Source organism: Pan troglodytes, chromosome 15 (assembly GCF_028858775.2).
Source record: "Pan troglodytes isolate AG18354 chromosome 15, NHGRI_mPanTro3-v2.0_pri, whole genome shotgun sequence".
NCBI lineage: Eukaryota > Metazoa > Chordata > Mammalia > Primates > Hominidae > Pan > Pan troglodytes.
In genome coordinates, this window is record NC_072413.2 from 93,181,095 (window position 1) to 93,197,542 (window position 16,448).

The 16,448-nt window shown below is 47.3% G+C and overlaps 1 protein-coding gene across 6 annotated transcripts in view; it reads right to left on the reverse strand.

The window, feature by feature from the left end:
- Positions 1-3,266: 3,266 nt before the first annotated feature.
- Positions 3,267-16,448, reverse strand: part of CLMN (calmin) — a 134,168-nt gene continuing 120,986 nt past the window's right edge. For 2 of the 6 annotated variants that reach the window (XM_016926686.4, XM_054666270.2), the window contains exons 10-14: positions 11,345-11,541; positions 9,385-9,445; positions 8,695-8,765; positions 8,165-8,261; positions 6,374-6,575 (exon numbers count right to left, since the gene is read on the reverse strand). In XM_016926686.4, coding sequence (XP_016782175.3) covers positions 6,411-6,575; positions 8,165-8,261; positions 8,695-8,765; positions 9,385-9,445; positions 11,345-11,541 — 591 coding nt within the window. In that variant the 3' untranslated portion in view covers positions 6,374-6,410. Of the gene's footprint in view, positions 6,580-8,164; positions 8,262-8,694; positions 8,822-9,384; positions 9,446-11,344; positions 11,542-16,448 lie in introns of all 6 variants that reach the window. The other 4 variants (XR_010151020.1, XR_010151019.1, XM_016926687.4 and 1 more) reach the window with 3 other exon arrangements.

Below are 16,448 nucleotides of genomic sequence, written 5' to 3' on the forward strand. Positions count from 1 at the left end.
CGTGGAGCCCAAAGATACAGGTGTCTGCACACGATGGAAATGGAACCTGTGCAAAGTCCATGCAAAGTCTGTGCACCGGGCTCACTTCCATGAGCTGCTGACTGCTGTTCTCCAAGGAAATGCCTGATGAGAGCAAGGCGCAAGATCTGTGGAGCTCAAGGGGATGCTTGTGTCTCATGTTTGGCTCTCCCACGCTGGCTGTTAGGGGAAAAGAGCCATAGCAATTTTCAGCACAGAAGCACAATAATGCCCACTCCAGCTCCCAGCCTTCCACCACCCAACCCAGGTCCTGGACCTTGTCATTAGGGCAGCCCCCTCATCAGTTGGATGGGACAGAACAACCTGCTATGTGGTGATGGTTCCAGATGGCAGCTGCTGGCCCAAGACGTTAAATCTTCCCCAAATGCTGTGTCAGCAGTGATTATGTAATGTCGGGGAAGGAGAAATAACACACCTGGGCCTCACAGGGCTTTGTGCAGTCTCATTTCCTGGCTGAGAAGGTCCCGAGATACCAGGCTGACTGGAAGCTCCCACACAGCCCATTTCTGGGACCTGAGGGCGCAAGGCTCCACAGAGGAATACCAGCGGGGAATGCAGTGGAGACCCCCAGGAAGGTGTCTCCAAGCAGAAGGGAGAGAGAGGCCATGTCTCAAAACTCCAGAGGCTTCTGAAGTCCTTCTGGAGAGTTAAGAAAATCGGAGCTCATGTGAAAGCATTCTTGTCATACAACTGCCTTCCAATGGCATGACCACGGAAGGAGAACAGCTCCTCACCAAAGCAGCCATGATGGATTCTGACATTTTCGTAAGACACATCTGTACTTGCTAATTCTGACTTTTGTTGGAGAGATGAGCTCCATGGTGTTCTGAGTCCCTAGCAATGGTGGGTAGGGAGGTTAGCTTCAGCAGCTGAGGCTATGGTTTTGTAGTAAACTTAACTGGGAATGAAGATGGCTATCTGGAGGTCATCAACTAGCAGGGCGACTAGTCGTTTCCTCTTTCTAATCTTCAGTTTTTCATCTCTTAAATGAGGCAGTGAATGCTTACATAATTCCTGAGGTTTTTGAACAGTCTGCGACTTACAGAAGTCAACTACACAGGCTGCCCCCAGTGCCTCTGCCTTCCCTCTGTTCCATCCTGATAAAGAGCAGGCATGCACTGCATGGGAAGAGGGGTGGGGAGAACTATGCTGAACCTCAGAAATGGAGACGCCCATGTTCTGGGTGGCTGCCTGAGGGGCAGCAAGAGTGTCCTGCTTCTGAGCCTTGGTGGGAGAACATCTCCCCACAAAGGTCAGGTCTGACCAGGAAGCCCCGACCACCTGATCATCAACTATGGCAAGATACAAACTTCGACGAGGCAATGTTGGCCACGTTCAACAGAGAATCCGCGCTGTTTGTTTGCTGGCAAACACCTGTGTGGACTACTTGTTTCTTTATTTTTGAGACAGGGTCTCGCTCTATCACTCAGGCCGGAGTAAAATAGCAGGATCATAGCTCACAGTAACCTCAAAGTCATGGGCTCAAACAATTCTCCTGCCTCATCCTCCTGAGTAGCTGGGACTATAAGTGTATGCCACCACTAATTTAAATTTAACTTTTTGTAGAGATGGAGTCTTGCTATGTTGTGCAGGCTGGTCTTGAATTCCTGGCCTCAAGCGATCCTCCTGCCTTGGCCTCCCAAAGGGCTGGGATTATAGGTGTGAGCCACTACTGTGCCTAGCCAGTTTTCTGTTTCTTAAATGAAGCAAGGGTGGTAAAGAAAACCTAGAACCCAGACCACCACATAGACTATATCTTTGGGGAGGCAGGAGATCTAAGATCATTTACTGACAATAGGCAGCAAAACCAGGGGGAAGGAAGGAAGGTAATAACTAATCATGGCATTCAAGCAGAGCTTAGCCATGCTATGTATCCCTCTCCTGCACTTGGCACAGCATTACACAAAATCACTTAGCAGACCACAGCTCAAAAGGATGGATGTTGCTGCAGTCCCAGCTGGACTCAGGGCACGTTCACAAACCAGTCAGAGCAGCAAGCCCCCTAAGCAACCTGTGAGATAACTCAAATGGGGTTTATGGATCAAGATGGTATACTGAACACATAAGCCTGTTTCTTCCCTCATGAAACCCCATGAAAATAGGAGCAGAGGAATGAAAGTTATATTAATACAACCATGAACACAGAAGAATACAGAAGAGAACAGTAAGCAAGAGCTAGCAACCTATTTATGCAGGAATGGAACTGATGGAAAAGTGAGCAGGGAGGGGGATCCTAAAACCAAATGCCTGCAGAGGGGAGGCCACAGAGTGGTCAGCAGAGATGCCCTGTGGCCTCCAGGAGAGGCTTGGGGATTGGAATAGGAGGGATGGGGTGAGACATGAGGCTGAAGACCAGGGCATTTATTGGCTCTGAGGTCCCCTGTCCTTCCCATGCAGCCAGATGACCACTGTGCTCCTACTCCATGGAGAAATCAGAGCAGCTCCAACTCAGGGACACCAGGCACAGCAAAGGTTGAAGCAACTTAATGAAAGTCTAAATACTCACAGGTGATGAGGCTGCCTGCTCAGCGGTCAGGACTCGGGCACACTGAGTATAGACCAGGGTCTCTGGATATGGCCCTACAGTTGTGCATTGCACAGAGGCACTTGGCTAAAGAGGGCAATTAGGAGTTAAAATCTAGCCTTTTCATTGTTCCTCGAGCATTGTCCAAGCTCAGAGCTGGGTATGTCTGGAGGAAGGGGCAAAAGGTGTCCTTTGCCAGTCAAGCCAAGTGCTCATGGGGACTTCTGCCCAGATGGGACACCGTTTTTGAAACCACATGAGGGCTCAGCATAGGCTAAAAGCCCCGTGTATGCCCGTTTCCCAGGAAGGAGAGTAGTGGGAATATCTCTCAAGAAACAGAATGAGCCCCAGAAAAAACACGTGCAAATACTGACAGGCAGTGTTCTCCAATGATGAGTCCAGGTGCCCACCTGGTGACCCTAGTGGAAAAGCTCACCAGTTGGCACACACAACTTCCAATCAGCTTTTGGATGCCTCACTCTTAAAACATGAACAGATCCATAGGATCACCAGATATTTGAGAAAAATTCACAACGTGAAAGATAGAGACTGAGACCACCAAAATAAAGAGAACTCAGAGAAAATGAGGGCAACACAGGGAGCAGAAAAGAACTTCCCCTCAGACCACAATCATTAACGTCCACAGAGAGACAAAATCTGCATCCACGCATCAAGAGCAGGACACTGTAAAACAAAGACAGGATAATAACCAAAGGTTTTATTAACTTGGAAAATAAAAATTCAATAAAACATTCAGATTGGGAAGATAAAAATGAATAATTCTTCCTGAAAGCAGATCAGAAACATAGACGAAAAATAGAAAAGATAAAAAATATTAGAGCATCAGCCTGGGTGTAGGGGAGGGTCCAACATTGAAATAATAGGTGGTCCAGAAAGAAAGAATGTAAGTAATCACAAGAAAATTTAAGAAATTTCCCATGAAGGCCCAGCACAAGGTTTAACACCCGGGATACAACACCGTCATGACAGTTCAGAACACCAAGAATAAAGAGATCTTAAATGTTTCCAGGAAGGGTGGATAAAAAAACCTAAGTCACATATAAAGGTATGGGAATCAGAATGGCATCAGAAATCTCAACCAGCACGCTTGGGAGGGGCTAGGGGAGGGTATTATTTTCCACCTGTCATTCTATGCTCAGCCACATTTCTGTTAAGGGCAGAATACAGACATCTTAAGTCATGCAAAAATCTCAAAATATTTACAACCATATTTACTTCCCATGTTCTCTTCCTCAGGAAGTTATTAAAGAATGTGCCACACCAAAAAAAAAAAAAAAGTAAAGAGAATAGCAAATTAAGGGGGACATTTGGAGGAGAAAGGACATGTAACCATAACACACTGCTGGGCTTGGGAGTCAACAATCCTTAAGTGCTCCAGGTAATGTCAACACCTAATAGAAATGTACTAAATGATGTGATCTAGCTATACTGGAAAACCAAAGCATGGTATGGTAAGAGTGAAATCCTCCTCTACTGTGACAGCAAGCCAGTAGATGTTTCTAAATTAAAAAATAAAGTGTAAGCACGTTATGTAGAAATGCAAATATAAGAGAGTTGAAAGTGGTTACTTCTAAGCAGCGAGACTTAGGGGACTGCTAGTTCTTGTTAAAAGCCTTATTGTATTTCTTTTAATTAAAAAAAAATTACAAGCAATGGGGTGGTTTGTCCTGCAGACTTCCACATCCATTTTCTATATCCAGCTTCTTCCATAGAAGCCTATACTCAAATGAGATTTCTTTTTCCTTTGCAAAATATCAGTTGACTGCCAACCTGAACCAAATGACTTTCAGGCATCTTGCCAGTAATGTTTTAAACAATATTACAAGTTGTAATAGGTGAGAGAAGTATCCTGCAGAGGTTTTTCTGAACAAGGTCTAGACCCATAAAATGAAATGATTCACATTTGGGTTGGCTCTTCCCAGGCTCTTCGAGCATCTAATTTAGGCAAGGACTGCATGGTGCCCAGGGTTATAAACTATCACATAATCTTTATTATCTGTACCTTTGAGCTTTCATTGATGCCAGGGAGCTCATTAATTAGCTCATTTTCCATGGGGCTCTTGGCCTTCCAGATGGAATCACTCCAAGCTCCCAGCAGCTTTCTGGTTGGAAGGCTGAAATTCTTTCAGGAGGGGAGACAGACTATAATCAGACTGGTTTAGAGGCCAGATTTTGGCTGTCATCGACTCAGATGTGCTATGTAAATTCTTCTGGCCATGCTGGAATTCTGTAAACTTGAAACCCACTGCTTGAAATGAGCAAGTCCTTGGCTAGCAAAGAAAGAAACGTGATTCCTGGAGTAAGAGCAACGCTGGTATGTCAAATGACAAGCTGTTGCAGCTGTCAAGGGTATTTCAGAAGGAATTGGGGATGAGCTTGAAGGTGAGTAAGAATTCCTCATGGGAAAAATACAAGAACAAAACAAATGTCGATAGTTGGTCTAAACTTTTTGGTTTTGCTTGAATGTGGACATTTTAATCTAGTCATTTTATCTTTTTCTCAGGACATTGGTGTGCCCAGTGGAAGTTTCCTACAAGGGGTAACAGCTCTGGACAGGGCATCAGGTGCCTGTGTGCTCACTGCAAGTCTGCCCCTGGTCGGCTATATGATCTTGGTCAAGCTGCTCTGTCTCTCTGGGTCCAGCTAGACAAGATGCTCACTGAGTCCCCTCCTGACTCATTTGTGATTTTATAAGGGTTGCCTGGTACATGCTTTCTGAAGGGGAGGAGGAACCAATGCAGAGACTCACCACAGACCTGAGTCTTGGCAGGGAGGAGAGAGCAGAGGGAGCCTGGGGCTGAGGAAGACTGGGGGCAGGGGTGCTAGAGATGCCTCTCTTCTTTCACAAACCTCCTGTGCTGGCCTGCTCCCGGAGTGCTGTCCAGAAAGCCTCTTCAAGAAACCCATTACAAGTGACCACAAAGAATGCCCGTTCCAAGACATGCATTCTGAGGGAGGTGTGCACCAAAGCTTTAGTGGGCAGGAAGCTACCCCACCACCCAGCTCCAGCACTGCTGGGAGCTGATTCCAGCCCAGCCACTCCTCATGGCTTTTATATGGCCCTGCTGGGCCCTGGCGATCTGGTTTGAAAATCATGGTTCTATCTCAATCCAATCAATGGAAAACTGAATTTCAAGTGTATCTCCCCTCAAACAAAAAACAAAACAAAAAAACAACAAAAAAAACAGGGTGAAAAAGAGCACACAGTGGCTCTCAACACAGCTTTCACCTTCCTCCCTGGATTCTGCCATTCCTGGATGTGCTTACACAGAGCTGGCTGCTCGGATTTCCCCTAGTGAATGCAACCAGTTACCGGACTGCGACAGGTGCATGGACCCCAGCACCTTCTCTCAAACACCCACACTTGGAGGAAAACGTGGCAGCTCTCTCCCCAGCTGGGGCTCGGCCTGGGGTGCCCACCCTCTTTCTCATTAAGCAGCCCTTCATCTGAGAGGTAAGAAACTCGAGTTCATCCAGCGTGTGAACCTGCAATGTGGGGTGTGCTAAGATCCAGGCCGGCTAATGATCACTAACAATGCTCCCTATCCAACCCAGCAAGGCACACAAGGACAAAACCCCACCTACGGATCCAGCTGCATGCCTGAGTTTTGAGTACACAGCCAAAGAAAAAAGCATGCTCAGGTTGTCCAGAAAAAAAAGGAAACCTGAAAAAAAAAAAAAAAACCACAATAGCGAGAAAGGGGGTCTAAGTTTCCTCGGAGGTCCTCAACTGTCTGTAGAAGTGCCCCACCCAGAACCCAAAATAAAATGAAGTAACCCCGCCCCTGGTCAGGGTCCTGTCTTTTTTATTATCCAGACGCACGTATCAGAGCCTGCTAACATCCAGCTGTGGGAAGAGCAGCAAGCAGTACACCAGGAGCCACAGGAAGAGAATAAAATACATCATATCCGGCTGCTGGACAAGCTGTGTCAGGGAGTCACTCTGCGGGCTGTGGCTCCCCAGTGACATGGCTTCTCCTGAGCTGTTGGCCTTCCTACAGAAGAAACACAGAGGAAACGCAGTTACCAAGCAGGTTCCCAGGAAAGTGGACCCCACCCAGTGCTACCCGTCTCTCCCCGGCCCCCACTCCCCGCCTGAAGACCCAAAGGCTCCCCAGCACCATGTCCAGGTAGGCCCCACACTGTGTGTACTGGCCCAAGGCAGTGCGTCGGGCCATCCAGGTAGCCCCTCGAGCTTTTGCACGTACTCCGTTCATCTCCATAACATCAGGTTGAGAGGAGGTGGCAGCCCCATTCTGCAGATGGACACACTGAGGCTTTCGGGGTGGAGTGACTTGCCCAAGGCCATGCAATTAACTTGGCGACAGAGCTGGCGCCTAGGCCAGGTCTCCTGGGACACCTTTCTTGATGCCACAGTGCTCTCAGAGAGTGACACGGAGTTAGATACTGATCGCTTGCTGCTGTTTGTTAGTAACGCAGGGGACCCCATAGGTCATCTAAGGGATGAAGTGTCCCTAATAGCAGATCATTTTAAATCATCTATCAGAAAGAAACAAAGACCTCTCCCATTCCCCACAGTTTTGTTTTGGCTTTGGAATATTACCTTTAAAATAATTATTAGATTTGATTTCAGTCAGATTTACCTTCCTACTTTTATTTTATAGATGGTAGTGTTAAAATGTCATTTCAGTTTTGCCTGGCGGATCATAGGGAAGCCCAGAAGGTTTTGCCTGGGGCTGGGGCCTCTGCTTGGAGCTGCATGTAGAGAAGCCTGCAGTGTAAGCTTCTTAGGGTGGTTTCGTGCGGTGTAATGGAGATTACGAGAGGCTAAAACCACTTGTCCCAGAACTATCTCCTGATAGCAGGAGCGAGGGGCAGGGTGGGATTAAACATCTGCCACAGTCTACATACTGAATGATAAATACCCACATGATGGTCTTCTTTAAAAAGCTGTCCACAGAAACAAGTTAAACTATATACTTTTTATAGAGACACGGTCTCTGTGTTGCCCAGGCTAGTCTCAAACTCCTGGCCTCAAGCAGTCCTCCCTCCTTGGCCTCCCAAAGTGCTGGGATTACAGGCGTGAGCCACCACGCGCGGCCTAAATCTTATTTTTTATTATAAAGGTAATAAATGCTCAATGTAGAAAACTGAAAACACGACTGCATTTCTCAACTTTATAGGTTCTATTTTCAACGCCTCTATCTCATAAGAGCAAAAAGGATTATTTTCCTATGAGCATATCCAGCCTGGTGGAAAACTTGAATTAGTATTTCCATTTCATGGCAGGGGAAAAGAGCTGTCTTGCTTCTTTTTTAGCAGCCAGAGGGATGGGGTTCTAATGACCACACTCTTGGGTGTTGGGTAATATTCAGACAGAGGCTTCCGATTCCAGTAATCTAAATCCTTCCAAGCCAACTCAAATCTGTGGCGAGTAAATAAAAAATTTTAAAAATAAAAACATAATAAAGCAACTCTATGACTTCAACAGGAATGGGGACGTCTCAGAATTGTAAGAATTTGAGAAGTTTTTCTGGTTTCCTATGTTTTAAATGGGCAGGTTTCCAGCAATTCAGCAACATTAGGCTAGGCCAACAGTTCTCCGACAGCAAGAAATACTTTCATAGACATCCTGGCATGTTTGCTTTCCCTCTTCATGTCTGCTCTGATGCCATAAAACTGTAAAATCAGCTCAGTAAGCTTCTGAGTATTGTACCTGCGGTGGCGACAGGGAATGGGCAGGCGTCAGGGGCTACAGCATTCACGGGGGCCACACAGCCTCACAAGACCACCACCTCTTCTCCTGCCTGGCCGTCCCTTTGCTAACTACCCTATACCACTAAACCACCCTATACTCTATACCACTCATTTAAACACAGCTGCAGGCTCAGAACCCAGACCCGTCTTTAAACTGACTCATTTTCGGAACCGGGCCCTGCCCATCAGTGTTAATTAATATCTACTTTTCCTTTCTACTCATATTCAATTTACATCATTTTCTCTGGAATCGTTATTTTCTTGCATTATCCCAAATTATTAATACTGTTATCAACAAAGCAGTGGGAGAATAACCACCCCTGTAAGGCAGGCTGCAGAATGTAAAAACATTTTATTACAACCCCCACAAAACCTGAAGGAAAGCCACCAACCTGGTTAATATTCGGTTTCTTCTGTCATCCAGATCTGCTGCGTTCCTCAACTGAACATAGCTAAAATGATCCTACAGTGAAATTTATAAACAAAACCCCCGCAACCCAATTAGTAAAGATGAAATCTCTGAAATAGAAAATAAAACGATTTTAAACACACAAAGCCGAGCATGCCGGGCATTTCTCAATACTGTCAGCATCTAGATCCAAAATCAAAGTGCTAAACAATATACATTCCTCTGCCTCCTCCCCTAAGCCCCTCCCTTGTGAGTGCGAGAGACCCCACCACCCGGAACCCGAATTGGGGTGTGCTGCTCCGGGTTCTAACACATCTGCTACTGAGCACGTGCAATTGTCCATCGGACCTTGACTCATGTTGCACCTCTGTCTTTGAACGTGATCCTTCTGGGTGTGTGTGCGGGGGGCCCAGGTGAGGCGTTTTGGATGCATTTTTATAACAAAGAGGGCTTTGGGCTTTAAAATCATCACTTTATTTACATCCCTTATTGCCCAAACCGGATATCTGATTGGACTGTGCTTAATGATAAGGTTTCAATTTGCTTGTCTTCTATCCAAAGATATAGCTGTTGCATGTCAGTAATTTCAAAGCTCTGGGCTGGGGGGGAGGAAGGATGGAAAGGAATTGATGAGCAGGGGCCGTGCGGAAAGAGAAGAAATTCACATACTAACCGATTCCGAAGACCTATTAGTATGTCGTCGAATGTAAATGCTGGAGTCACTGTGACTAGTCCTGAAAAACAAACACATGTTTTGAATTGGTACCACCTGGAGCTCTTCATGGCTCAGTTGTACGGTCACCCCCATCCTGGGGTTTCCACGTATGGATTTAGGCAAGCGACAACTTCACACCCAGGGACAGAAATGACAGATTTTATCTAACATGCCTACTTTGGTTGGACAGTGCTTACAAACAGGATGGATATTAGTGATACACACATTGGGCCCTCATCTACAAGAAAAATCAAAGTCAGGATTTTAAATAGAAAGCAAGGCACATATTCTTAAAAATCAAAGCATTTGGAGCAGGAAGTAACCCAAGCATCCCGATGTGCTGGGACTCACCAGAGGTTCTCTGCAATTAGTCAGACCTGGGCCTAGACCAGGCTGCCCTGACTCTCTCTACCTGCGTCTGAGGTCCAAAATGTACAAGTGGGAATGCTTACCTCGCACTTTTCACATTCCACCCAGTCCTAGCGGAATGGAGGGTAACGTCCTATTTCCTTGAAGGATGGAGCCCCGCCTGAATCACCCCTGTGGCTGACCTCTTTCTCCCTCTCCTGAAGTCCCCAGGCCTAGCAGACTCCATTGCACAGTGGCTGCTCAAGGATTCTTTGAGAATTAACCTGCTTAGGGAGAAGCTGAGCAGTTGGGCAAATCCCCTGCACTGTTTGTCCAAAGTGCTCACCTGCACTGACAGCAGAGCCCAGCGACATGCGAAGATCATAGATGACTGCGAGACAGTCACACCCAGGGGCAGGGACAGGCACGCTGGGAGTCAAAGGCCAAGTGGGCAGCAGCCTTCTGTTGTGCCTTGGCCCTCCTCCCCCTGCCTCTGTTTCCCCAAAGTCCAGGCACAGAAGCAAGGCAGAGGGAGGTGGAAAGCCAGGCACCTGCCAGCAACTCCTCTGGCTCTGTCTGTATGGGCTTCTCCCTGCCCCTCCCCAAATGCATATCTCAATAGTTTTCTGTTGCAGCTTGTATTACATCATCACAGGCAACAAGGGGGCACAAAAAGAATGTGGAATGTGGAGTGGGACACATCTGAGTCCAAGACTCCCTAAGCTGGGAAAGTTACCTGGCCCCCTGACCTTCTTTGTCTGCCATATGAGGCACAGTCCCACCAGTGTGTCTATAGGTGACATGAGAATGAATGAGAAAATGAATGTGAAGTTCCTGGGTACAGTAAGGGCTTGATAAACACTGACTGACTATTGTGATGATGAGAGAGAGGAGAGACCAGGGTCTTCTGATTTTCAGCAGTTACACATTTTCCCTGGGACAAATCTGGCTCATCTGGTGGCCTTGGAGTGACAGAGCAGAGGTGTGCTATGAGATTCCTGTAGATCAGTTAAATCTCATTATCCTCCCTGCTCCCTCCTTCTCCCAAGCTAAATCAAGCATCCCTACTTCCTTGGAATGGGAATTGTGGAAGAAGCCATAATATTAGTGAGATGTCCAGCTTCCACGTGCCAGACATTAATGGTCTCCTTGGTGGAAAGGTGGATATGCTTGAAGTCATTAAGATGCTTATAAAGTGAAGTCTGGTCAACCTGTAGTTGTCTGGGGGCCAGAAGGCAGCCAGCAGAGGCTCCAAGTCTACCGCGTTCACCCCCACGCCTACCTATGGTTCAGCCATCTGCTGCTCACTGCCAGCTTCCACCCAAAGGTTTGAAGACTGAGGAGAGAAGGCAAGCTTCCCATCCTTCCCTTTTTGCTCCTTATGAGGTCCGGTAATGATGAGGGTGGGTCAGGGAACCCAGGTGTAGAGAATGAGGATTGTGTATGAAGCTGTATTTCCCTTGCTGTCCAATCCCATGCCTGCACCTCCCACCCCATCAAATCAGAAACTGCAAATAACTCTCTAACTCTCTGGCTCCACCTTACGGGTGAAAAGAGATGAATAAAATACCTGGAAGGAATGCTGTAGTCGCTACTGTCTTCTTCTAGGTCATCTGAGGATTGAACACTTCCTGGTGCTACAAATAGTGAACTTTCTACGTGGTCCACATGTTTCCTTTTTTCCTTTTTTTTACTACTGATTGATTCTTTCGTTACATTTTCTTCTAGGGGGTTTGCTATGTTTTCCAGGTTTGGGCATTCCTGGGACTGAAAGACAGAACGACCAAATCCAAGTCAGTATGTCACGCTGCAGTGTAAAGTAGGTGACATCACCCAGCAGTGCTCTGCTCAGGCCCAGCCAGGGCGTCCCTTCCAATTCTGCCTGTTCCCTGATCCTCTTCATGAATCCCCTGCAGCACAGCCTGCATGAGAGACAAGTCCACCCCAACTCCGGCCCCTGGTACAGACTTCAAATGCTACAAATTGATGGAGTTAAAACAATATAGGTTCTGGAGTCGGCAAGATCTGATTTCAAATCCTGGCTGAGTCAGCTCTGTGACCTTGAGTGACTGATGTTATCTTTTTGAGCCTCAGTTTATTTGTTGGTGAAATGGGTACAATAATTATTAACCACATCCCACTATTCCACAGGATTTCCTATAAATAATGTCTCTAATTAGCTGTGTGTGGTAGTGCCTGTGGTCCCGACTACTCGGGAGGTGAAGGTGGGAGGATTGCTTGGGCCTGGGAGGCAGAGGTTGCAGTGAGCCAAGATCATGCCACTGCACTCCAGCCTGGATGACACAGTGAGACCCTGTGAAGAAGAAGGAAGAAGAAGAAAAGAGGAGGAGGAGGAAGGAGAAGAAAGAAGAAAAGTAAAGAAGAAAAAAGAAGGAGACAAGGAAGGAAGGAAGAGAGAGAAAGAAAAAAGAAAAGAAAAAGAAAGAAAGAAAGAGGAGGAAGAGAAGGGCTCCTACAGTGAGCAGTGGTTGAATCCTTCACAACCATCATCCAATTAAACCAAAGAATAAATCCTGGAAGCTAGGTGGGCCAAAGGGTGCAAAGGTGGCCTACAGGTTTGGAGAGGCACACGCACAGGCAGGTGTAGAGTTTTCAGGATGCCATCTTCACTGTGCCTTTGGCCAAAGGTGGATGGTAGTGCAACATGTCTGGCATGTATTGGTAATGAAGATTCTTTGACCTCCGTCTGCACCAGGCACTCTGAAACCCGTCAGCAAGGCTCCCGAGTGAAATGCAGGAGCATGGTCATTGTTGGAGCCACGTCTCAAGAATTCTTTTAGGGGCTGGAAGAACCTGTTCAACAGGTGTCAGAATAAGAGCATTAAAGCGGCCAGGCCATTGTGCCCCGGGAGAACTAAGCTCCATGCAGGAATGAAAAGCTGCGCTCAGCAATCTGAAACGATAGTCTCACAGGCTGCCCTCATCAATGGTCAAATGCTACTGTTTTTGAAAGATGAAACAAGCAGAGGGCTTATTTATTTTTTCAAGATCAGAAGAAAAACTTGCCATTTTCTAGTCCCTTTGGCTTGGAAAATATCTTTTTTTCTTTCTTTCTTTCTTTTTTTTTTTTTTGAGATGGAGTCTTGCTTTTGTCTCCTAGGCTGGAGTGCAGTGGCTTGATCTTGGCTCACTGCAACCTCTACCTCCCAGGTTTAAGTGATTTTTCTGCCTCAGCCTCCGGAGTAGCTGGGATTACAGGCACCTGCCACCACGCCTGGCTAATTTTTGTATTTTTAGTAGAGACACGGTTTCTCCGTGTTGGCCAGGCTGGTCTCGAACTCTTGACCTCAGGTGATCCACCCACTTCAGCCTCCCAAAGGGCAGGGATTACAGGCGTGAGCCACTGCTCCTGGCCTCTTTTTTTTTTTTAAAGGAAGGCAAGGTATCAGAGAAATGCTTCATCCCATCTCCTTGTCTGCCAGGACCCAAGACTCCCAGACCTCACCTTGGGCTCCTCATCAAACGGGCTGTACCCTCCCCCTACGCTCACCCACACGGATTGAGGCAAGGGCTGTACTTGGGAGCAAATTGCAAGGTGGGCTGGGGATCAGTGGGCAGTGCTTGCTGGGCAGGTGAGGCAGTGGACCGGAGCCAAGTGAGGCAGACGGTGTTGATTTCATTCCCACACTGCACCCAAGGGAGCTCATCTGCCCACGCTCTCACCAAGAGTGAGATCCATGTAAGATGGAGTTCAAATCTAGATCTCCTGATTCTACCACTGCAACCCAGGGCTCTTTCAGTCACACCCCAAATCACCTGTCCAAGTGCTGGACACATGCACGCTCTGCTTTTGGCAATTGCTGGAAGGAAAGCATTCGAGAACAAACGGCCACATGTGTATTTTCACAGGCCACATCCAACAGGCCAGGAGGGAGGGTGTAAACCGCTAATTCATCATTTTATTTTATTTATTATTTATTTATTTATTTATTTATTTTGAGACTTCAGAGAAGTCAGCACACAGCAGGCCATGGAAGCAAGTGGGGGACTGGGTTCCTCTCCCTGGGGGAAGAGGGGGAAGATGGCAGCCGTGGTCCCTGGCACCTGCAGAGCCATCCAGCCCTCTTCCCATCCATTCCACGGTTGGCAAACACGGAGTGTGCAGCCCTGCCCATGTGGCCCTCGGCCTGAGGATGCCGCTCCTCCTAGGGCTTAGGTAGCCACTCCTCATTGCTCAGATTTGGCAAACTGAATAAAACCAGCCCCCCACTTCTGGCCTAGCTAAAATCTGCAGTGTCTTTTAGGACGAACCTGATCCCTTATATTAATTTCCCTTATTCTCTTTATTGGCTCAACTAATCTTCTAGGTCTTCTACCCCACTCATTCACACCAACTACTCAACTGTCAATAAACTTAAGCTTAAAAAAGACTACTCGAACCCGACTTTTTCTGTAGCTCCCGCAGGGTGCAAGCCTCTCTCAATCCTCCAATCAGCTCCAGTCCTTTGGGCCCCTCACTGGGCTCTGATGAGCCAGGGCTTTGTCATGTATCTCAGTGTTTCATTTACCTTCCATTTGCTGTATGACCCCGAAACCATCGTGTAATAAACCTTTGTCCCCTACACTGGCAGGCCCTGTCAGGCACCGTGCTGGTCTCTAGCATCCAAAGATCAATACACAAATGTCCACACTCTCCCGGGAGAGAAAAACAAAGCCCATGGAAATCAGGTAAGCACTCAAGGAGAGATTGTCAAAAATGTGATCAGCTATAGGGAGGGAGCAATGGCTCTGCCTGGGGAGGAGGTGGGAGGGCTTCTGGGAGGAGGTGCCATTTGCATTGACTTTGAAGGCTGAATAACTGCTTGCCCAGATGGTGGGACCAGCCCAGTCACACCTGGAGGCAGAGGACAGCCTGGATGTCTGGGGGTGTGGGAGGATGCTGGCTTGGCTAGAGGGGAGGGAGACAAAGAGGGGTGGGTGGCCAGGTTAGAGAGGGAAGAGTCTTGGAGTTCATGCTAAGACATTTAGACTTTATCCTGGATACAGCAGTCAGGAAGTGATAAGGTGAGACTTGTGCTTTAGGGTCATCCCTCTGCAAGCTGAGTTGGGGAGGAGGGACAGTGAGAGACTGGGGAAGGGTCTGAGATAGAGGCAGAGCCAATGCAATCTGAAATAGCTGGTCACTTTCCCACCTGGCTCCTGCACTTAGGGGACCTCTACCCTTAGTCCCTCTACCCAGAACTCCCTCCCCAGTTCTAGGCTCCCCAAAACCCCCATGCAGCCTTTCTGGATCTGGGTGGGAGCCTCCTTCTGTTGAACTCCTGAATCCCTTTGCTGGGCCCATCTCTTATGGCTGAGGCTACATTCTCTCACAGTACAGTTACTGGGGACTCTGTCTCCCGCATTAGACACCGAAGGCAGGATTTTCCTTCTTTTTTTATCTTCCTGGCAGTGCCAGATGCATCGCTTTCTATGGGGTTGGATGAGTAAGCAGGTGAGCTCATGGAGGGGCTGGAGAGGCCGAGCCCAGGCCCTTCTCCTCCCTGGCTGTCTTGCCCTGGATGCCCTGTGTGCACTATATCCAGCAGGGCATGGCCAATGTGGTTTCGGACTCACCTCCTGGATCCCCAGTGCCGTAGCAGGACGCAGCACTTATTAACGTGGCATCTGCAGGAGGAGCCTCCCCATCAGGCCAGCCGCCCAGGCACCCCCTTCACTGATCACTCCAGTGGCCCTTTGTGAGCTACTGGGCCAGATGAAGTGGGAACACAAGTGGCAGATAAGAATGTGACCAGCTGCTCAAGCTCAGAAGAGCGCATGTCCCCTTATGCTATTTACACACCAATTTCAAACCACAGAAACCAAAGATTAGTGCCCAACGGGCAAAAGTCCTTTAAAAAAATCAAAACTGGAGTCAAACATGAGGGCTTCTTCTGTTTCTCCTAAGTTACTGCAGAACAGGCTAGTGTTCACTAAGTGCATGCTAGATGTTAGCTACGATGACTGTTTTTTTCTTTAACTTTCTAATGCCTATGTTAGTGGTAAGTTATGAGAGAACATCACATACCGGGGCCTGTGGGGGTCGGGGGCTAGGGGAGGGATAGCATTAGGAAAAATACCTAATGTAGATGATGGGTTGATGGGTGCAGCAAACCACCATGGCACATGTATACCTATGTAACAAACCTGCACGTTCTGCACATGTACCCCAGAACTTAAAGTATAATAAAAAAATTAAAAAATATATATATATATATTTTTGTTTTTCAACTTTTATTTTAGATTTGGGGGGTACATGTGCAAGTTTGTTATGTAGGTATATTGCATGATGCTGAAGCTTGGGGTAATTATCTTCCAACCCCCCAAGCAGCCGTGTCAGCTTGGAGACCCTTGGGAGTCACAGCGAAGAAGGCCTGGATTTCCAGCCCTCCCCACCCCTCTCAAAGGCCTTCCATCATTCCCCACGACCCCTTCTATTTCCCACACTATGAGGTTCCCCTGGCTGCAATACCCAACGGTTAGTACACTATTCTCAGTACCTGAGTGATGGGGTCATGAAGGCTGACTCCAGCCTTGAGTTTTAAAGGACTTTTTATTAGTTTGTTTGTTTCTTCCTTTATTGGCTTTTTTTTTCTTTTTTTTTTTTTTTTTTAATTTTACTTTAAGTTCTGGGATACACGTACAGAGTGTGCAGGTTTGTTACATAGAAATAC